This window comes from Meriones unguiculatus, chromosome 6 (assembly GCF_030254825.1).
Source record: "Meriones unguiculatus strain TT.TT164.6M chromosome 6, Bangor_MerUng_6.1, whole genome shotgun sequence".
In the NCBI taxonomy this organism is placed as follows: domain Eukaryota; kingdom Metazoa; phylum Chordata; class Mammalia; order Rodentia; family Muridae; genus Meriones; species Meriones unguiculatus.
The window spans coordinates 19,210,457-19,234,244 of record NC_083354.1 but is presented as its reverse complement, the minus strand read 5'-3'; the positions used below and the strand labels follow the sequence as shown (position 1 = coordinate 19,234,244).

The window sequence follows — 23,788 nt, the reverse complement described above, 5'->3', positions numbered from 1 at the left end:
ACCGCCCTTCCCTGACACCCTTGTCCTTTCTCCTGCTTACAGCTAATATGCAAGGTGTCTACACTAAGAGCCTTATGTGGACGGCATACAGAAAAGCTAATGGCATTTAAAGCAATATACCCAGACATTGTGCGACTGCATTTTCCTCCGTTGTACAAGGAATTGTTCACTTCAGAGTTTGAGCCAGCAATGCAAATCGACGGGTAAACGAAGCGCCCGGCACTTCCGGAACATCTGAAGTACAAACATGAAAATAAGAAAGAAAAAAGAAAAAAAAAGGAAACAAAACAATGACAACGAAGACAAACTTAACCGAGACACTTTCTATGGCCCTGCACAGCCCTGGAGCGCCAACACACTGCACAGACATCTTGTGGTGATCGGGGTTCAGGCACAGAGGGGAAACAATCAGAACCAATAAAAGCTGAACTTGTTTTGCTCATGCATATGATTTCCACTATGCCTACAGATATGGACCCTTTTTCTGTCTCAACTTCTAGAGCGGTTGACCTCGGCATATAACAGGAGGAGGGTACTACAGTCGGAGGAGTCCCTTTTCTCATAGCTCACTGCCCACAGACTCTTACGGGTAACAACAGAGTCCAGCGGTAGTCGGTGACCCCAGTGTGCATAGCGGGAGTTGCGGCGTTACTTTGCACAGCTTGCTTTTCATGAAGGAAGATTTTGTTTTTTCTCACCGATTATTGCCGGTCAGCAGGATGGCGTGAAAAGGGGATCCATAGCGCTCGCAACAATAGCATTATAATATATTACACAGGGTAAATGGGCATGAAGACTATATATAGCTAAAGAGATATTGTTTATATATTGTTTTAATTAATATAAAAATGTAGTGACTGGCGTAGCTTTTCCTGTTGAATTGATAAGGCACTTTCCGTTTTGCACCTTTTGTTTTCTTTAAATTAAATGCTAGCGTGTTCACTGTCGCCGTGTCGCATGTACACCAGAAACACAAGTTTAGCTGAGAAGGCTTGGAAGGTTTGTCGGGAGGTGTTTATGCTGCTGTTTACAAGGAAACAATTACTTTTAAAAGACTGGCTGGTCATATCCAGAAATCAACACGTTGAATTTTTTTCCCCACCTGTAAATTTGGAATTGGTAACAGACTGTTCCCTAAATCACATTTTGTTTTGCATGCAATTAAGAATGGGTGTGTTTCTGCTTCATCAGAGTCGAAGGAGTGTCTGGTGCTGTGGGCTTAAACCATATGTGCATTTTTAAAGTGTTTAAAAGGGTGAAGGAGGAGAAGCTCATTTGACACAGTTCAGTAGTCACAGGGACACAGTATCAACTTGCCATTCTGATGCTTTCAAAAACAAACAAGTAGCCAGAATATTTACTGGATTCTAGTTCTGATTTAGAAGAAGGACCCAAAGACTCTACGTGGAGCAGACACACTCACGACATGAAGCATTCATTGAATGTCTGTGTTCTTGGCATCAGGAAGTCATTGCAGGGTAAACTGATCCTAAGCTAGCTGTCCCAGATTCTACAATGCTGCTCTCCATGTTAGGTAGACAGTGGATGAAGAGGGAGGGAGATAGTGTTGAACCTGGTTCCCATGTTTAAAAGAAGCCTTCAGAGTGAAGGTGATGCCAGCTGCAGACATTTTCTTATGTATGTATCCTCACTAGAAAACTGTGGACTGTAATTTATTTTATTAAATATTTAGATGATAGTTTGGCTTTTGTTTTCAGGTAAGAAGTAGTGAGGTATTCTTGATTAATTTTGCATTTTTTTAAAAATAATCCCCAGTGGGAAGAGGAAGGAGCATTCTTTTGTTCACAGGTGTGCGTATTTTAAAAGCAAGTGCCCTGGACTAGAGACATGATGGTCCAATGGTCACGAGCATTTATTGCTCTATCAGAGGACCAAAGCCTGGAACCCAGCAATCAGCTCAGGCAACTTACAAAAGCCTGTAACTCCAGCCCCAAGATTTCAGTGTCCCCTTCTGAAGCCTCTGTGGCGGTGTGTGCACGTGTGCACACAGTGAGAGAGACAGATGTTTAAAAATCAACAAATCCTTAAAAACAAGTGCCCTTTTTAGAATTTAGGAGGCATTTAGGAGATAACTTTGGTCACAAGGTACTGGTCTGGCATCAAAGACTGTATCTTCTATGGTACAAAGTGGGTGCGTCTACGAAGCCTGACACATGCAGCTCCCTCCTCTGCCACTAGGGCCCTTCTAGACTCTTCTGCCATCATTTCTGTCCCTGCTGATGTCTGTCTGAGGGGTTTTACCAGGGCCAGCTTCCCAGAGCACTTCACCAATTTTTAACTTCACTGACTTTCTGCCTTATTTACTGAGGGACTTGGAAAGTAGGAAGCAATTATTTGTACAGAAATATGTGGGGGAACCCTAAGTAACATCTGAGGTTTTGTTTTGTTTTGTTTTTTTCTTCAAAAACATAGTAAGGGTTTAACCATGAACAGGAGAGTGATATTACTTAAATTTCTTACAAGCATAGAAAATTTTATGTGTTTATATGGAGAGGTTAGCTGTCAGGATATAGTATTTATATTTGGGCAAGAAGGGGTAAATCAAAATTTTATTTAAGCATAGTTCCTTTAAAGATTAATAGTATTTATATTCTGAAGAGAGTACAGTTGTGTTATTTATTTGCCCATTTTTTTTCCTGTTGTTTCTCCTGTGTGAGGGAATGGTGTGAGGTTTGGGTTTGGTTTTTGTCTTTCCTCTCTTTTTTTTTTTTTAGTTCTTCAGATTCACTAAATTTGGGGATGGTTTTAGTAAAGTATATTAACTTCTTTTTAACCAAAGCTTTCTGCATATGACCAGCCTCAGGTGCTAGCGCACTAAAGAGCAACTAAACCTAATTCCAGTGTCCACGTGTGACTAAGGAGAGTGGACTGAACTTCTCTAAGGGTGAGAGAGAATGTGATATTGAACTTCAGAGAAATTGATTTTCCCAGAAAGGATTCTGCATGTACCTAATGCAAAACAAACACAAGACACTCTAAATCTCAGTACTATGCCTTGGTGACATTGCTTTTTACAATACACCAGGAGAGAGTGGTTTGACTGCTTCCAGGTTTTCCTGAAAGAAAAGCAGGAAGTAGGCTTTCAGAGTAAAGTCCTCTGACAAGGTAGGGACGGAGCAGTAGAGGCAGGCCTGCTCTGAGAAACTGAGGGCACAGCTGACTATGATTTCTACCTAAGTTGAGAGTCACGGGGAGTCCAGAACAGGATGTAGAAACTTTGGTGTTTTTCTTTTCTTCCTTATTGTGAGAGCCACTCGTGTGGTACCACAAGGTAGTCAAGGACAAAGAATCGTGAGGCTTAATAGCTCCTGTCATTAAACTTGCTTGAACTTAAAGGCTCAACAGCGTCCTGAGGACTGAACAGTATTTTTGTCAGCTCAGCTGCTAGAGCGAAATCAGGTAACTCTTTTCTACAGACGGTAAATGAGGCTTTTGTGCAAAATCTGGGCGTTGTTGCTATGATACTCAAATGATCCTGCAACATCATGAGAAACTGGCCTTGTAGAAACTGCATCCAAAGTGCAGTTGAAAGCACTGTTTGGACAGATCACAAATTGTGCTAAGGCTATGTTTTTGTTTTTTGGGTTTTTGTTTTTGTTTTTTTTTTAGCATTCAGCATTCTAATTTGTGTTAAATCCATAGGTTTTGTTTTTCCAAAGTCTTTAACGTCCTGACTCACCCTCCCTAACTTAAGAAAAACATGACCTGAGTAAGACACTGCTTCTAAGTTTGGTTGTTCTTTAGCCTGTGGATACCAGATTCCTGTGAGTGGATGGGGTGGGCCAAGGGTCAGGGGAGGAAGGTGTGTGTTTGCCCGTGTGTGTGTGGCTTCCGTGTGGCTGAAGTGTGTGTGGTAGACCGCTTCTAGGCTACTAAGTGTCAATGGAAAAGAAAATGTATTCAAAATACATAAATCAAAACTAGAAGATGGAAAAAAGATTTATTCTATACAAAGCCTTGTCTGGACCACTCTAGAGAGACTTCTATTTTTTTAACCCTTCTATAAATATTTGATGGCACTAGAAATATTCCTGCAATAAAATGTGATTTGTGTAAAGAAAAAAAAAAAAGATTTTGTAATGTGAAACAAAGAAAGAAAGTAATGTAATTTTCTAAAAAAAAAACATACAAACAAACTTTGTATTATTTTCTTGATGGAATTTGCCTATCTGTCTTTGGAAAACTTTTTATTTCATTGAATGTGCCATAGTAGCTGTATGTGTTTTTAGTTTTAGACTAAGGGATGGCTGTTTGTGTTCCGACATTCCAAAATGCAAAGCAACTTAGCAGAAGCCTTGATGAGGAGGTTTCAGTAGGATGCAAGCGTCTCTCCTTGTTGCTTTTTTGCACACGTCTCTAATTCCTACCTAGTGCAATATCTGTACATACAGCACTTGCGGGTGCCCTTTGATCCCTCAGGGAAAAAAAACACATATTTGTACAGTTGTTGGGTTTGTTTTGGGTTTTTGTTTGTTTGTTGATTTGTTTTCCTTTTCGTTTTTTTTTTGGCTAAGGAATGTCGATCGAATTACTTGTTGTTGAGAGGCAGCCAGATAATCAGCCTAAAGCCACTGTTTCAGACACGGATTGTTTGAGTCATGTCTTTCCAGTACTATTATTTTAAAATGATGATAATAATAATAATAAAAAGCTATTTTCTGACAGTTCTTTGTGCTGACTGGTGGAAAACGAAAGGGTAAAAAAAAAAAAAGCACCTTATGGTTGACCTACTGTGAATGACAATCCATCTTGGTGTCAAGGACAGAGCCCTGTTATCTGGAGTTGGGGCTGGGAGTCAGAAACACTGTGCTCAGGGATCTTGTAAAACTCTTTAAAAACAGGGTGGCCAGTGGACTGGGACAAATTGTGTTTTTACTATTAAAGAGAATGATGATAATATCCCTCCAAGGCACAAGTGAACTGTAGAGGTGTGTGTATGTGTGTGTGTGTGTGTGTGTGTGTCTGTCTGTCTGTCTGTCTGTCTGTGTGAGCTCTTCACTGTCTCATTTTGTTGAGTTCAAAATTTCTGTGTGAAGTTCTGCCGGTGTGTATGGAAGATGAATTCAGAAGTGACAGACCAATCGAGGAACAAAGTGTAGGCCATTTGCTGTTTTCCTAACAATTAAAATGCTCCAGTATAACATAATTTTAAACAATTTCAAATTCTATGTATTATGAATTACTTTTTTTTTTAAGGCCAGCAGTAAGACCTGTTCAGTGAAATGGGCAACAACAGAGACTCTTTCAGAACTAGAAAACGGGCTTTTTCACTGTTTTCTCCTCCAGGGGCAAACCAAATTCCTGCTATGCAAAACAATTCCTGTTGTACATCCCTAGCTTTTTTTATTTGTGCAGTTGTTTGTTTTCCCAGAAGAGCTGACATTTTTAAAGACAGATCAGTCCCTGCATGACAGACCACAGCTTCAAGGGCGTTACAGCTCTGGAAGGCAGTTCTGTGCTCACGTTCTCATCTCCAACTTCCCACAAAGCCAGGGAAGCTCAGTGTCGCTTATGGTTGAGTCTCCTGGCCCATAATACACACTTGGCAGAATTACATAGCTTCTTACAATAGGAGAACTAGGTTTGGGAGATCTGTCCATCAGGTGACAATAACACCTCACACTTTGTTTTGAGTGTAGATGAAAGAAACCTCCCTCCTCCTCATTTATCTCTCCATCCATCCATCCATCCACACGTATGCATATGTGACAGACATTTTTTACATACCATCACAGGGCCACTGCCTAAAGTTGTGAGGCACAGAACCCCACAAGGACAGCTTGTACTGTGGGCTCAGCTATGTTCCCAGAAATGCAGTTGAACAGTCAGATACTGATTGACTGTTACTCCCTGTCACACTGGTCTTCATTCTGTTAAACACTAATGTGGGAAATGCTTCCACCAGCTTTGATGGCAGGGACCTTCCCATTACTGTTTATTTTTAACTGATGGGAAGGCCAGCTATCAATGTCCTCAAAGGCGATTGACTGCGCTCCTGACTGACTGTGCGCACACTCATCATGTGCCTTGTGCCTGTGCATGCTTGTATGTGATCAGTTTGTCAGACTCTCAGAATAATTTTTTTTTAAACAAACAGGAAGGCTGGCTTCACACCGGGAAGCCAGCATGACTGGGGCAGAGCATGTTCAACCAAGCCCTCAGAACTTAGAGCAATAAACACTGTTCAGTTGCTCATTTACTTGTAAATGGGTGACGGAATGTTTGATCCAAATAGAAGCCACCTTTTCCCAGGGTCTAGTGTGGAGAGTGGAGACGAATGTTTGGAAGAGATCCATGTTCTCTGTTTACATCTCTGTTTTGCCCCATTAGCTGTCCTATGCCTTTTCTGTGATCCTTCTCGAAGCTAATGACAAGACAGCTGGCTGTTAGCTTTATGGGCTGTGCATGTCATTACGTTGTTCCCCTAGAACAACAGGCTTCTCTCTGGCGTTCATGTATGGTTCCTTTCTTGTTCATTATGACTTGTGTGGAGGAGTAACTACTTCTATCAAGATGATAATCACTGAATATGTTGCATACGTAAATGCAGATATTTCTTGAGCAATATAGTGGATAGGACTTCACACGTGCGCACGCGCGCGCGCGCACACACACACACACACACACACACACACACACACACGACCCGTATGTACTGTACACATCTTCCTGAGGCCCCAATTCCCTGCTTATCCTAACGGTTTGAAATCTCATCTACAACAGTGGTGAATGTTTTAGACAGTAGGACATTAGCTGGCTGCTTCTTTAAATGTACCTGTATTGTCTGCCTGCTCCTTTTGTGGAGACATGTTTTTGTATTGGATGTTTGGGCCAATGGGAGGCTTCAAGCTACAACCTATTTTCCCAGTTTAAATATATTGAACTTATGACAAACCCCAGACAAGGCTTTTAATCTGTAAAGAACTGCAGTGTTGGGTGGTTTATTTACAAACCGTTTTCAATGTTGTCCATTTTTATGGCACCTTTAACAATATACTTGTTTCCAAAGTACAAAAAAAAAAAAATAGGTTAAATAATCTAGCCATAACTGAATGTCAAGCAATAAATCAAATGACTTTTGTGCATAGACTTTAAAAACTACAAATTTTAGACATCTGCATGTAAATGCAATCTCTTGTTTACTGCTTTCTTCAACTCAAGCAATGGATTCCTTATTTACTATTAACTTAAGAACTTGTAATGGCCTGTACACATTTTCTCTCCTCTTCTTACAAATTTACCTTCACCCTGCTTTTGAGTCATAATATTTAATGCTGTTCTGCACACCTCTATACAGTTAACTTTCTGGCTTTTGTTCTGTATAGATAAGATGTTATATTATAAACAGCCTACTCAGTGCAAATATTTATCTGTTTATCAAATCCACAATATGCTGTGTAATACTGGTTTTACTATATAATCTATTTTAGACATAGCTGTTTAGAACTAGAGTGTGCTATTTTTGTGTTTTTCTGATGTGTGGTGCTAGATAAGTTACTTTTGTGAACAACAACAAAAAAATCCCTTTTATTCCTAGACAAAACCACCTTTGGGTCTTGTTAATTTCACTGAGTATAACTATATATTTGTATATATATACATATATATATGTATATCTATATATATATCTACCTGTACCCAACTGGCAACTGTATCAGAGTGCTAGATTTGGGACATGCTTTTCTCTTTAAATACATAATATCATTATATAAATTATTCTAGAGTGTATTTAATTAGGATAAAATTACTTCCTTAGTATGGATATTTGACATCTATTGGGCGAGTTTGTTCATAAATACAGACATGAAAAACTGTTACCATTTATGCAGCTCTGTTGCTCAGCTTCCCATCACACCTCTTGAGCGGAAACGTAATTTGACAGACCTTGCTCCCAAAGCAACAAGCTCGTTTAGTGAGAAACCCTTTTTCCCTTACCGAAGAACTCTGTAATTGGCACCTGACTAAATGGTACATTTAACTCGTAGTACAGACAATATGTAGAATATTCATGGAGGACCGATAGCACTCTAGGCCCTTCCCCTCATCTTAGTGATGAGCTATATGGACATACACATTGGGCTACACTGCAAATTCAACAAGGGGTGATGTTCTAATATGACCACAACCAGTTCTGTGAACTGAGTGGAGGACCCTTGTTTTAAAACCATTTAATAGTGAGCTACATTAACTCTGACCTTTTTTCCCCAAGAGTCATTGGCATTGTTCAAGTTGTACACCAAATATCTAACTGAGGATGTAATTAGCCTTCTTAAATATTGATTAGAATTGTTCTGTGATATTACTGGATTTGTAAGATCTTTAGCAAAGATTTTTGAGCAATTTATAAATATAGAGCAAATGTTTCTGTTTACTGCACTTTTTGTAACTGAAGGTGATAACGTCTCAAGTCACGATTAGTGGATCCCGTGCATCACAATACATACTCAGCCACCACTCTGGACGTTTTCCATTTTTCTTACTGTCCCCTTGATTATAAAAGCAATCAGGTGGTTAATGAAAGCTAATGATAACAGTTGACCTTTTAAAATGAATTTGATACAATTTAGAGAGAAATCTCTTTTAATGCAATCATGCCATTCCTTAACTGTCTAGCTTGAAGAGAGATTGAAACATTTTGTTTGTTTGTTTGTTTGATTGATTGGTTGGTTGGTTGGTTGGTTGATTGGTTTTTGCACAGTTTCGTATCCCAAGCTTCCCCAGGGCAGTGAATTTATCTCTTTGCACTTGCACATGGCCAGCACATGTCAGCATTTGATTACTGTTTAAAATGACAAGTGTGCCCACAATTAAAACACTCCCCAGCTCTGGGGTGTTTAACTGAAAAAGCACGCGAAGTCTTACAGTTAACAATTCTCTAACCAAGTATAAGAGCCACATTGTCCTTCTGGAGGGCATGAAATGTTGAGTCTAATTGTGTGTGGGTCCCCAGGATCAAGCACATAAATGTCACACAACTCCACAAGTAACAAGTCTGGCCTGCTGTAAGTGTTCGTGAAAGTTTGGAAGCAGCAATGCCGAACCGATAAATACGATGCTGTCTCTTTTGTGCACAGGATGTACAGCTGCTTTTTCTGTCACACTAGAAATGCAAACCATTTATGGGATTCCTAAAAACCAGAGTATGGACCTGAAACTTTGCTAATGATCTTTACTAGAGGCTCATCCCACTTTTCACTGACATTGGGTTTCCTTTCCAATCCTTTCCCTACAGTAGTGGACTGCTTATTCCCAGCTGTTTATTTTATGGAGTCCTGAATTTAAAGAAAAAAAATATTTTGATTCATTTTGTAAATACAAGCTGTATAAAAAAAAGAGAGATTTAATGTTGTCTTTTAAATACTCCAATTTTCATTCTAATATGGATGTTGTTATATTGTACTTAGAAACTGTACCTTTAACATTACAGTACCTTTATTAAAAGTGCATTGAACACATCAATTTTAGATGTGCTTTGTGTGCTATTATCCTATAATAAAACTTCAGCTTCTAATGGAACATTTGTCTCGCATTTCTTCCTTATTGAGTGACACTGTATACTTTTCTAATTATATCTTCCCTCTTGTCAATGGTCTCCTAGTGAACCTTGATAATCAGTAAGGGCCACAGACCAGTAACAGTGGCAGCACATGGACTGTTAGAGATGGCTCAGTGAGTAAGAGCTGCTCTAGAAGAGGATCTGTGCCCAGTTCCCAGCACCCATATAGTAACTTACAGCTGTCCATAACTCCAGTTTCAGGGTATCCCTTTTCTGGTCCCCATGGACACCAAACATGCATGTGGTGTGCATGTATTCAGGCAGATAAATATAAAATAAAAATAGCTACATTATAAATAATAATAATAATAATAGTCCCAAACTTCACTCAAGACCTAGTAAATCAGAGTCTGCATTTTCACAAGCTCCAGGGGGTTGGTATTGTTACAAGTCTCAGAAGCACTGATAATGAGGTCACTGAAAGAAAAATGCATTCACTTCCATTCTACAAAGAAAAAAAAAAGTATGATGCAAGCTACCCTCTTAGCCCGAGGGAACATATCTTACTCACTGTTCTTCTACTGTAAAGGAGCTCTGTGACCAAGGCAACTCTTACAGGAGAAAGCGCTTTACTGGGGGCTTTGTTGCCATTTCAGAGGGCTGCGTCATTATCATATGAAGACAGGCACAGCACTGGAGCTGTAGCTAAGAGTTTCATATCCTAATCTGCAGGGCAGGCCGCAGGGCAGAGAAAGACAACAGGCCTGCCACAGGCTTTTGAAACTGCAAACCTCCTCCCCAGCAACCAACCTCCTACAGCAAGGACATATCTACTCCAACAAGGCCACGCCTCCTAATCCTTCCCATACAGTTCATCAACTGGGCACTGAGCAGGCCAGAGAGCTCCAGGGATCCTCTGTCCCTGCCTCCCCAGCAATGGAATAACAAATACATGCCATAGTATCTGGAATCTTATATTGATATTAGGCCTGAACTCAGTCCGTTATGCTGAAATGGCAAGAACTTTACTGACTATATCTCCCTCAGTCCCTTTTTAAGATTGTTTGTTTGTTTGTTTGTTGACATATTATATGTCCCAGAGCAGGCATGGGCTCACTGCAGTCCTCTGGTTCCAGCTGTAACTCACATAGGCATTGCCACATCTGACCATATTTTAACATATTCTCAAGTCAGAATAAAGTGTCTAGGTGTTTTTCTCTACACACGCGCTACCCTATCTAAGCATCTTTTATAAGCAAAGGATATTCCATAAATATCTGAATTGATCTGAAATTTTACTTAATGTAAGGAAGTCATTTCCCGTCTTTTTCTCCCCAAGTACATAAAAGGAGGGGAAAAGGTCAAGCACATGATCTGTCATGAAACATCGCCCCGTACAATTATAGTTGTTTGTTTCTGGTGTCTCAGGAAATTGAGAGATAATGAAAAAGTTCAGATTCTGTAATCTGTCACCCTGAGGCCTCATCAGAATCCAAACCTAAATTCCTTCTGCTTAAAACAATAATTCCAGCCACTTCCACCTCTTCGATACACTAGTTCAGTGTCCACGAGAGCACATAGATAGGAATATAAAGAGAATTTCTTAGACGTCTCGTCACGTAACTAGTGATCATAACTAGTGATCACAGAGGAAAGTCGGAGAGGAGAGCAAATGTTTTAGTTTATGGTTGGAATTACCAAGCTCCTTCTCAAAATGACAAAATGAAGCTGAATGGCCTCACAATGTTGAGATCTAATGTGCATACAGACCAAGTTCACAGGGACCAACCTCAGTTTCTCCCAACAGAACTGTGAAAATACCAGGCTGAGTCCATGGTGCCAGGGAGGCCCCTGCTGTGCTGGGTACAGCTTAGTAGCTTGGGACCTTCTTTTAAACACAAGATTGGAGATGTGGTCCAGTGTTCAATGCCACAGTCCAAAGAAGGCTGTTAAGGTCACATGAGCCACCAGTATAACAATAAGAATGGAGAGGATGACTAACAGGTCCCCAAATATAGCTAGATGAAAAGATGAAGTTGTGAAGTACTACTGAGGAAGGGCTAAAGGAATAAGAGGATGTTGCCCATTCCCAACACAAATAAGCAAGCTTTATAATGATGGAGATGCTTACTGGTTCGACTTGATGCTAACACGCCTCTCTCCAAATGTTACATACCTTCCACAAATTGGAACTGTTATTTTGTACCCACTACAACTGTAAGAGGAAGGTGTTTTGCTAAGAGATTTCTCCTAAACCGCAGAAGGATCACCCCGAAGGCTCCCCTGCCAGCCACCCACCCACACACTCCTGCTCCCCAGAGGTGCAGAGGCCTCCTACTCAGAGATTTGCTCCAGCTGTGGGCTGAGGAGACTTTCGCTTTTTTCTGGTGTCAACGATTTTTGATGTTAGAAACAGTTAAATCGTTGTCTCCTGATTTTCTTTTTCTTTCCTTGGAAGGTGAAACAACTGAGTCCAATAAAACACAGTCACCTCTCGGAACCAGGTGCTGCTGTCCACTTGAGGATGTCTGGGACAATGCTTCTAACCCTAAGATGATTCCCTTTGGGGAGGAGAAGTTGCTTTATAAATTATTTTTCACTTAGAAGACAAAATTATTTTTACTACTGGTCTCATGCCAAATTAATTAAATTCTCTACTTGAAATTATCTGTTGCAATTATCTTCTCTCTGAGATATTTAGGTACACCTGGAAGAGATCAACATTCCAACTAGCAGTTATTTAGCTCTTTTAGTTAGCTCAGGGCCCATGTAATGCAGACTATAGTGAAACATGCCAGAGAAAACATTAACCACTAAGTAGAAAAATACCACCTATTATTGAAAAAGCCAGATTTAAGCAAACTGCTATTAGCAATATTTCCTCATGTTTCTAAACCAAACATCTCTGCTCTAGGGCTATTTCTGGATTCCCACATCCAGAGTACCTATGGATAACTAGTGATTCATGAGGCAATTCACTGAGTGAAGTGTTTATCAAACTATAAATTCCCAAGGCCAAGTTCACTCCACATTGTTGTATTAGGCCATTAATATTTACTGTTGATATATCTTTTAGTAAAGCTGTGGTTAATCCTAAACAGCTGTATAACCAAATCACCACACAGAGACTGGGATTTATTTAATTAACCTAGAGCACAATGCTGGGCAATAGTTACTCCATCCTAAACCTCCAAGCCCACAGTTTCCTACCATTCAGATTTACCCATTATACTTGCTTTTAGTGATCTCTTAGGTTCCTTTCTCCACGTGGTTCCAAGACCTCCAGCTCCTCTCCCAGCTTCTACTCTTCTCCCTCCAACTCCTTCGTCTCCCCCTGCTTCCTTCCTCTCCTCCCACTCTGAACCAGGATGTCCCACCCTATCCTCTCCATTGCTCAACATTGTGGCTGGTTGTTTTAATTGACAATTTAGAGAACAAATGGTGGCATGTTTATACAAACTTAAGACAGGTGATGCTTAGAATAAGTATCATAATATAATGTCTGGATTGAAACCAGATAGTGGGGGAGAGAAATCAGCATTTGAATGAACAAAGGTAAGGTGTATACGCTCCACAAGAACATTATACCAACACCACATCAACAAAGGGAGCTCATTAGCTGAGGGTTATGAAAGTGCCCGAGAACTGATGAGGTCGAAGAGAGAGAATCTTGTATGTTTCTGTCCCTATTTGGTCTGCAAGAAGAAATACGCACCTAGTAACAACTGCCATTAAAACTGACCCAATAAAACTGGCCCAATAAAACATTGCACAAACTGAAAACAAATACAGACTTTTGTCAATTATTCCAAGCTAACTCAACCTAGGAGTCTGCCTCTAAGTTTTGCAGAAATAGAAAACCAAAGCTTTCCCTGCTTAAAAACCCAGAGAAAACAATGGTACAAGTAACTTGGGAAACGCTCTGGCAAATCCTTAGAGAGTTACTCAGGTAATTCCCTATACTAGTAGGCAACTCCATACCTATGTATCTACTCAGGCAAAGCCAAAACACAGAGGTCACAAGGCCCATCACAACGTCCTTCGCAACACTATTCATAATCTCCCCAGAGAGGAAACCACCTCTAAATAGTCATCAAATGGTGAAAAAGCACATTTGGATATGTCTATAAATGGACTACTATGCACCAACAAAAAGGAATGGACTACTAACACATAGGCAGCATGGACAAAGCCCAAACCCTGGCGAAGCGCGTACACACAGAAGGTCTCGTGTTGTATCATTCCGTTCTTGTGAAATGTCCAGGCAGAGCAAACACACCAAGATGAAGTTCATGGTTGACATGGGCCTGAGGATAGAAAGGATTGACTGCTATTGGACACGAAAATAGACAGTCAGGGTTAATGAGACTATCCTAAAACGAGGTAGTGTTGGTAGCTGCAAAGTCCTATCTGTTCACTAAAAGTTACTTAGTGAGACAGTTAAAATGATGGAATTATGATACTTAGAATGAGTGGTTACAGAGTTGTTCGCCATAACCCAGAGAAAAAAGTCCAACTCTCTGGCATCTTAAAGACAATCCATGCTCCAATTCCCTGTTCACTTCAGAGGTCTTCTCCCTCTCCCACTCCATAAGGCAACCACTTTTCCTTCCTCCCCAGCATTCAACACTGCTTCAACGCTGCTGGGCTTTTAACACAGCTGCAACACCTTCTGCCCTCATTCCTCAAGAGCTCATGAATGAAGGAGCAAAATGGCTTAACAGAGGTGCGCACCTATCCCTCTGCCTAGGAGGCACCAAAGCAACAGGTATTCCTGATACACAGTGAAATGAGCAGCCATGGGGGGACACTAGAAATCAACAACAGGAAAAGAGACTCTTTTAAGAGCCATAGAGAAACAAAATACCCTGGCCTTTGCAATTCTGGAGCTGGGGTGGGCAATATCCCCTCAGCAGGGAAAGAGTGGAAGAGAGAGTCCTAGCAGACTCACTCAGCAAAGATATTGGGCACTCCTAGTTAGGATTCTCCTGGGCTCTGCAGGCTTACAGGCTGAACAGTGAGAGACCTTAATGGGCACAATGTTTGACTCTGGACGAGGACTTCATTCAGAATCCCCTCCCCCTGAAGCTGTAGCTGGAAGCCATCTTGAGATGGTACTTATTGTCTAAATTTGAACTACATCGGTGGTCGGAAATCCTCATGCGTTCTCATCTCTGACACCCCACAGACATTCCCCTGCACTGGGTTAGTGGCTAGGTGCCTCACAAACCAATCTTGGAGTGACCGAATGACTGTCAGAACCTACCATGATTGTGGAACTTTTCCTAGGGAGTCTATTTTCAAAAAACATAGAAAAAACAAAGAAAGGATTCCATCCAACTACAGCTTGGTGGACCCATGAGTTCACTGATAGGACTTACAGGCTCAAGTGCTAAAAGCAGCTGGATCACGAGGAAGTCCTCCACAGCGCTGAGGAACAGCTACTCCAGAGAGCACCTTCTAGTCGCCGTGTTTTACAGCTTACATAACCTCAGGAAGGGTGGGGCAGCATGATTGCCACCCCACACACCTGCACCTGAGGATGTTACAAGGCCCAAACTAGAGTCCAGCTGTCTGCTGGTAATCACAGATGATCTGACTCAAGATGGAAATAATTATGTGGTTGTAGAGGAAACAGCTGCTCTCTGTAGGACCACTGTTACCATTGGTTAGGGAACACCCAAAGGAATGAACATCTAAGAACCTGCCCTTAAGACCAACAGTGTAGCCAGGGTCATGAGGCTTCATACCAGGGTGAGGCCTGATGGCTCTTAGCTATATCGTTCCCACAACCTCTAGCTCTATCAACCTTCCCCATAAAGGAGATGGGCAGAAGTCCATGGTTCCAACACCCAAAGGAGTGCGCTAAGCCATCAGGCCAACAGAGAGGGCCTGGCTGTCACAAGTCCCTGCACACCCTCCCTGGGAAGAAACTTTGGCCACTCGCCATTCACTCCTTGGAGGGCAGTACAACTGAAATCACCTGTTTAGTGTGTTTAGTATGTTTAGTATTTAGACTGTTTAGTATGTTGGCACCTACCTGTCATCCTAACAGTTAGGAGGCTGAGGCAGGAGGATTATGAGGATTATGAGGATTATGAGAAAATGGCTAGTGAACTGAGAAGAGAAACGTGCTGCCCCATGCCCAGGCATGCATTGGCATGTAGGATTTGACATCCTGCTCATAGCCACACCTAGAGAAGCATCTAACCCCACACCTTGACTGATAACATGCTTTTGAGAGGACTAGACATGAGCAAAAGATGAATGGAGCATCTGATAAAGAATTCAAAAGAATTTTGAAGAGCTCAAAGAAGTCCAAGAGAACACAGATGAACCATTAAGTGGAACTAGGAAGTCAGTGTGAGTTATGAAGAAGAAAATCAGTGAAAACCAGTTCTGAACAGTAACCAAACAGAAATGCTTAAAATAAGGAATAATATTTTTTTAAAAAAAGTTCATTTGAGGATTAAAGAGATGGCTCAGTGGTTAAGAGCACTCATTGTACAGGATCTGAGTTCAGTTCTGGGCACTCACATGGTGGCTCACAGCCATCTGTAACTCCATTTGCAGGGGCCACAACACCCTCTTCTGGTCTGCATGCATACATGCATACGTACAAACATACACACACATACATGTGCACACAATCACAAACATACACATAAAATAAAATAAAAATAAAGAATGGCTGGAGAGATGGCTCCATAGTCTGGAGCATTTGTTCCAGTACCCACATGATGATTCACAACCATCCATAACTCCAGGTTCAGGGACTATAATGCCCTCTTCCGATGCCTCACAGACACTGCACACACATAGTGCACATCACAAATGCAGGCAAAATATTTATGTACATAAAATAAGGCAAATAAACCCAAAACAAAAATTTCAAAATAAGTATCTTTTAGAAATTTCGGTTGAAAGCCTCGACTGCAGAGCTTATCAAGTAGGAGAGGGAATATGAGAACTTAAAGACAGACCTTTCAAAATATCAAATTCAGACAAAACGGAAAGAAAAAGGAGGGCAACCGAGATTTGGGGCACAGCATTGAATGAACAAACATTTCTATCGCTGCCACACCCAAGTGAAGAGAATAAAGTCTAAGTGTGTAGAAAACTCATTAAATGAAATGCTAACAGAAAACTTCCCTCGCCCCAGAGAGGCATGGATATTCAAGGCGTGACCAGAAAGGATCCTCACCATTACATAACCACACCGTAAAAAGGCTAGGACAGCACTGGGACTAGCTAGCATGCATAAGGCTCTGGATAAAATCCCCAGGACAGCAACAACAATCATAAATCAATGAACAGCTAAATACATGACAAAAAAAAAAAAAAAAACCTACAAAATCTGCAAAGTGCTAAATCACATTTAATAGAAGACCCATTAGATTAGGAGGGAATTAATTTCTCAGCAAAAGCCCTACAGGCAAGGAGAGAACAGAATGACATATTTCAAGTTGTGAAAGAAAACAACTGCCAATCAGGATCGCGATACTCAGCAAAGCTATCCTTCAGAAGTGAAGGAGAAACAAAGATATTCCAAGATAAGCAAAAAACCGGAGGGAATTGGGGACTGTCAACCCAGCCTTACATTGGTTACTTCATGGGGTAACCATTCAGAAGTGGAAGAAGGCTATCATCGTGATGTATTAAAATAGTAATATTAATAGAAGATAAGCAAAAGAGTCAGACATTGTCAATGCAATTAACCATCGCATTATAAAGATGACTAAAAGGGAAACAAAACAGCTAGAGCAGAATCAACAAAATGACTACCATAACCCTGTATTTTTTTTCTTCAATAAAACCTTTGAATGTAAGTCAACTAAATTCTCTAAATAAAACATACAGGCTATAGGATCATGGTAGTGTATGCCCACGCCTATAATCCCGAGAAGCCGAGGCAGGAGGATTGTGAATTCAGGACTATCCTGGCTAGGAAGAGTGTCTGAGGCTATTCTTGGCTACATGGTGAGATGTATACAAGGACCAGAATTTAGGGAAACACCAGAGGTCACAGCCCAGTCTCTCCTGATCTAACACTACGCGCAGGCTGGTCCTCTCTGCGGGTTCTCAGGCAGGCCCCGCCCGCGGCGCTCGCGTGACGTCATCACGCGCAGCCGTGCGGGCGCCCTCGGGGCCTTTAAATGAGGCCTTCCTAGGCGTGCAGCAGTGAGTTCAGCAAAACGTGTGCGAAAGCGTCGGTTTTTCCCGGGTCCAGAGCCGCTTGCGACCCTGAGGTGGGCGGAAAGGCGGCTGCGCGCGGACTCGTCTCGTCCGGGACGCGAGGGGCGGGAGAGGGAACATGGCGAACAGGGTCGGAGGCGGCGCCCCACCGGGCCTTCCTCACAGGCCTTCCTCGGCGGCTTCCCTCACAGGCCCTAAGCGGCTTTCCTCATTCGTCTCCTCACCTTTCCCGATTCTTTCTCTTCCATTGCTTCCCCGCGGCTCCCTCGGCGTCCACCGTCCACTCCCTTCCCCCCCCCAGCCCCACACTAAGGGGAAAGGAGAGGTAGGTAGTTTGAGAGGGAACCCCATGAGACCCTACAGGTGCTCAGAGGCCAGGACCTGCATTTGATTCTTAAGGATCCCAAGCCCGCCGCGAGGTCCCTGGACAAGCACCCAGCGGGGAGAAGTCAAGCTACAGCTTTGGTCCTGGTGATACCTCTTAAGTGTCCCTGTGACTTTTTCCTTTGAATTGCCCACACCTGAGTCTCATTTAAATAAATGCAGAGTTCTCTTTGAAAGGGCCAAGATTCTTGGGGTCCAGAGAGCCTTTTCCGTGCATCGCATATCATATGCTTCCGGATTATCCATATATGACTGGAGGAAATGGAAACAAGATTTATAAGATATAAATCAGAGGCATAGCCCTGCCGTAGTGTAAACAATGTGAAAACACCCTTCTGGTTTTGGTTCTTATTAACTCAGCTAACAACACTCCTTGCAAAAGTTAAAGGAAAGGGACTCCTTCTCTGTCATCTTTGCTGCAAAGAACCGTGGCAATGTTCTGCCTGTGTGTGTGTGTGTTTTTTTTTTTAGTCAGTTGAGAGTAGATGTTAAGCAGATGCCCTTTCTCACCCGAGTTAATCTGGGTTTGATCTTGACTTTTTGTTCTGTCTTCAGTTGAATGTAGATTCTAGGAAGGATCCGATCTTCACTCTCTTGGAGCCTTCACTGCCAGGCTGAAATAACTGTGGGCTAGAGTAAAGGAGAAATCTAGGAAGATGAGCTCTAGCATAACCATGAATGAACCAAGACTGAACTGGTGAGTTGGACCTCTTCCTTATCCACTCTGGAGGAGTGAGACAGGGCTGGTGGGTATCACAGGAAGGGAGGATTTCTGGCTTATAGAAGTTTTAAACCTTGTAACCCCCAGAGATTCAGAATTTGCCCTATTCATATACCAAACCTGTTGAGTTACAGCTGACCAATTTCACCTCCTGAAATGACAACTCAGCACTCAGGTGTTTAGATAGAATTTCATCTTGTGATTATTGTTTTCTTTGGAGAAGAGGTGCTGAAATTGTTCTCTACATTTTCAGTTTTTTTAATTCTTTCACTCAAGTAACATTGACCATAACATATCAGTGTTAGTTTTAATGGGCTTTGGCCGGAGGGGAAAGGGCGGGAAGAGACAGGGTTTCTCTGTAACGTTGGCTTATCTGGAGCTCACTGGTTAGAGATCGACCTGCCTCTTCATCCTGAGTGCTGGGTTAAAGGCATGTTGTACCATGTCCAAACTGTATTGAATCATTTAAAATCTGTCCTAGGACTATAACATGAATGTGTAGTCACATGTTCTGCAGGTAGCCCTGAACACCTCTGGCACTGTGAAACCAAAAGGGATTTTGCAGTGTTAGAATTTTTAGAGCTCCCCATTTTTGCTGATCAGAGTCCTCCTTAGATAAATTAATCTCCAAATTTTGAATTTTTTATTTCTTTCATTGGCTATGTTAGTCTCTAACTAATTTTCATGTTATAAAACCCATGTATCACTTTAGAGGTGAGTTTAACAAACCCCCGTCATTTACCCCATGTAACAAAGTCAGATCAAGTAAGCAGTGAGTAGAATGGCTAGTGTTTTCACCTGACACAATATTACATGGAACAAAAGAAGTCCAGTCACATTTTTAATGTCACCATTCATGGCCAGAGGTGATTCCTATCTCTGACAGATCCTTGATTATACTTAATTCTCTTCCATCTTTAATGTTCAAGTCTTTGAAGTTTAATTGTATACTACAGGAAAGCAGAGTATTGGAGCTTGAGAATTTCATACTGCCCCAAGCTTAAAGCTGTCCAAGAAATAAATCTGTACACTCAAGATCTGGCATGTGAAATTGAACTGGCTAGGAAGTGATTATTTGGGAAAAGCTGGGGTAGAGGTTGTAAGTTCCAGCTGTACCATTATGCTTCTTTGTCTAACATGAGATTTTGAATTGTCAAGTGCAAGTAAATTACTTTATTTCACAGGGATGTTACACCCAAAAATGGCCTTAAAGCATTTTTCTCTCCAGAAAATTATAAAAATCATTCCATGGCTCCAAGTTTAAAAGAACTCTATATTTTGTCTAACAGGTAATGTTCTTTTGGTTATTTATTTTTTTCATTTCATTGCTGTTTTTCTGATAGCTGAAATTTTATGACTGTATTCAAATTATAATTTGAAAAATAGAAACACTTTAATATTTACTTTTTTCACACATTGTTGTATATTTATGCACACAAAATGAGATCATAGCTGTAATTACCTCAAAACACCATAAAATATAATTTGCTTTTATCATTAAAAATCAGTGTTTTGTATTTATTTTCATGCATACATATTTTTCCCTTAAAATCTTAATTAATTGCCTATTCTCTTATATATGTGTTTATAATTCCTGTAGCAACTATTGGAATTTTTTTAAAAGAAAGTCTGCAATTATTTCTGTAAGGTAAAGGCATACAAATTTAGTCAGACTATGTATATTTTATATTTTAATAGATGGTACAAAATTGTCAAAAGAAGATTTTTTTCTTGTCTTGTATAAAAGTGACTGCTCACATGCTTGCAGCTGCTCCTTTTCACTGTTTGATTGACTGTCTGTTCTGTTGTAGGTTACTCTAGAGACCAGAGATGAGTGAGGGAGCTCTTCCACAGGCATTTAGATCTACTGTGATTCTGTTAGCTCTCACAGTGGAGGAACTATATCTCCCCCATCTTTTTCAGTCGGTTTGCCTACTTATTCTTCTATCTTCATCTTCTCCTGCTTCTACTCATTTTCATCAACATTTGAAAATATTTCAATTTCTGTTTTAAATACTCCTCTCCACCTTCCTTTCTGTTACTTCTCCTTTCCTTTGGACTTACACTACTTCAGAGGTGTATGTGTGCTGACGTAAAGTAAGGAATGAAAAATATGTGAGGCATATAGAAAACATTAGCACAGATAGTAATGGTCCTTCCACAGCAGTAAATATTTTCAGTCTAGGTAGACAAGACTTTCCCAGTGAAAAGGCAAATCCACACTTGAATTAAAAGACAGGAAAGAGTTGCTTTCTGAACCTAATCCAGTGACACTCTCAGCGAGCTTTTGGCTGGAGCTTCTTCACTCAGGTTTCTTTCCAGTTCTGGTTTTTGCAGTAGTTCTCAGATACCTTTGCCATCTTCATCTTTATGCTTCTCACAGTGCCTGATCATTAGAATTACTTGTAGACTTTTAAGAAATACTGATTTTTGTACTGTCAACCTAGTCCTTTGAATCCAAACTATTGAGAATCAGGATGCAACTGTGCACTTGACTTAGTTTATAATAATGAGTGTTTGTGTGTCTTCTACACATCAAAATATCCTCCTTTTATGTAAAAGGAGTTATAATAGTCTGATTATTGTACCTGGATGATGAAAATTTTTTTGAAGAAAGCATATATGTACATTTATTTTGATGTTTTGGGTTTGTTGGGTACCACTGGCTGAGTCAGCCAGATTGCTATTTAAAATATTAAGTCTTTCTTAATGTATTTGGTAGTGTCCACTTTAAAAGTTAAGATTCATATTTGTGCATCTATGTATTTTTTAAAGCTGTTATTGTTTTTCAGTTTTTATTATTTCCTGCCAATAACTAATTAAAAAAAAAACTTTTCAGTCATTCAGTACCTTTAATTATTTTAAACCAGATAATGTTTATCCTTTACCTCTTATTTAAAATGTTCTAAAGGCCGAAAAAGAAATAGTCTGGGTTTGATCTGGTGATATGCCCAAACCATGGCCCTGGAGAATTGCCAAGAGTCCTGAACTAGCTTGACATTCCAAGTTACTGCCTGCAGAATTTCAAGGGACACAGTCAGAGCCAGGGAAATGCTGACTCAGTACAGTGCCCAGAAATGATGTACCAGAACACTTACAAGTGATGCCACAAAAATGTCTACGGACTCAGCAGAAATGCTTCGTGATACCCAGCAAACCCAATAAAGTATGGGTCAGCAAAAGCCCAAGTAACTCAGTGTATTGGCAAATTAAATGTTATTTTGATACACGCTAGGGTCATTTTGGAAGAGGAATCCTTGAGAAATTGTCCCTACGAGATTGGCCTGTGGGCAGCTTAGGGTACATTTTCTTGAGTGATGATTGATATGTGGGAGGGCCCAGCTCAGCTGTGGGCTGTGCCACTTCTGGGATTCTGATCCTAGGTGCTATAACAATGTAGGTGAGTAAGCTACGAGGAGCAAGCCAGTAAGCAACACTCCTCCATGGCCTCCACATCAGCTCTTTCATCCAGGTTCCTGCCCTGATTTGCCTCAGTGATGAATTGTGATATGAAACTGAGCTGAAATAAACCCTTTCTTCCCCAAGTTGCTTTTGGTCTTGGTGTTTAATCACAGCTATAGAAACCCTACCTAAGACAGTTCAGCAAAATGCTGAATGATGACCCAGGAAAACCACAAGGGTAACTTGACAAAAGGGCTCAATGACAACTCAGCAGAAATGCCAGGTGGTGAGTCTGAAATAAATTGCCCAAAGGTGGCTTAACAAAAATTTCAAAAGATGACTCAGCAAAAATTTTCAGTAGTTATTATGCAGAACTGCTGCATGGTGTCTCAACAAAAATCCTCCAACAATGGCTCCAGGCACAACCCTGAGATGATTGTACAATACTCAACAATGAATATAACACCCAGTCATGATTAAATATAGTGTACTCTTAGTAGAGAAAAAGCAAGAGCAATTATGTATATATTGGCTTTATTTTCCTGAAGAAGAAAATTCCAAGAGTTCGGTATCTGTAACAAAAATCTTGAACAAGGATTGACACCAGTCTCCTTAATGGCAGCTCTTCAAACATGTGGGCAGCACAAGGATCTCTGACAGACTGACTTGAGATTTGCATAACAGACTGAGTCTCAGGAAGATCTATACCCACAAATGCTCAGTTTAGGACAAACAGATGGTGTAGTGCCTAACTAAGAACAGTTGGTGCATCGTCCCGTACTCTGGGAAATTATCCACAATCCTATTAACAGGTGGTTGGTTTCAAATTTCAGTATCTCAGACATCAGCATAGACAGCAGTGTCACTCTCTCTGGATCTACTCTGTGTCACCCTTGTCACACTGAAGAAAATTCCCTGCCCATGCTGGCAGGGCTAAGTCATGATGTAGATGACTACAACAGTGTGGTGATCTTACTTTATGTTCTAGAGTCTCAGAGGAGCAGGAAATTAAAGAATCTGGGAACTAGAAGGCACCTTGTTCAAGTCCTCACTGCCTTAGTCCAGGCTAAGTCTGGACAAGCTAAGTAGAAATTGTGAGCTTCTACAGAACTTGTAGAAGAACATGGTTGTTGAGAAAAAAATTCAAATATACAGCAGAACTTTAGCAGGGATTATACCATTAAATCCAATTCTTGAATTCTGTGAACATTTTATTAAATCACTTGTCTGTCCATCTACCTTTGACCCTTTCTGTTCGTTGCACCTTATCTGGACACTTTTCATAATGAATGTTTGTACTCCTCCCCTTAAAGTAGCATTGTGTTTGTTTGTTTTTCATTTTCATTTAATATCTATTTATATATATTATGATATCAGGGAAGTTACCAAGTCACTAAATGTAAATTCTTGTCTCTAAGAATCTTGATTTTTTTTTTAAATGTTTATGGGTCTCTTGCCATGTCTGTATATCATGTATGTACAGTGTCAGCAAATGCCAGAAAAAAACATCAGCTCCACCAGAGCTGGAGTTGTAGACAGTTGTGAGCTCCCACGTGGATGCTAGAAAT

At 40.8% G+C, this 23,788-nt stretch overlaps 2 protein-coding genes across 9 annotated transcripts in view; both read left to right on the top strand.

The window, feature by feature from the left end:
* Rora (RAR related orphan receptor A) overlaps window positions 1-9,537 on the top strand; it is a 731,475-nt gene extending 721,938 nt beyond the window's left edge. For both annotated transcript variants that reach the window (XM_060384829.1, XM_021652660.2), the window contains one exon: window positions 43-9,537. In XM_060384829.1, the coding sequence (XP_060240812.1) occupies window positions 43-207 (165 nt within the window). In that variant the 3' untranslated portion in view covers window positions 208-9,537. The remainder of the gene's footprint in view (window positions 1-42) is intronic.
* Window positions 9,538-17,631: 8,094 nt separating this feature from the next.
* Window positions 17,632-23,788, top strand: part of Ice2 (interactor of little elongation complex ELL subunit 2) — a 43,944-nt gene continuing 37,787 nt past the window's right edge. For 6 of the 7 annotated variants that reach the window (XR_009592231.1, XR_009592232.1, XM_021652655.2 and 3 more), the window contains exons 1-3: window positions 17,632-17,766; window positions 18,653-18,794; window positions 20,003-20,107. Coding sequence is in view for 4 of the 7 variants with exons in the window: in XM_021652655.2 (XP_021508330.1) it covers window positions 18,754-18,794; window positions 20,003-20,107 (146 nt within the window). In the remaining 3 variants the exon portion in view is untranslated. Of the gene's footprint in view, window positions 17,767-18,652; window positions 18,795-20,002; window positions 20,108-23,788 lie in introns of those variants that run through there. The other variant, XM_021652656.2, reaches the window with a different exon arrangement.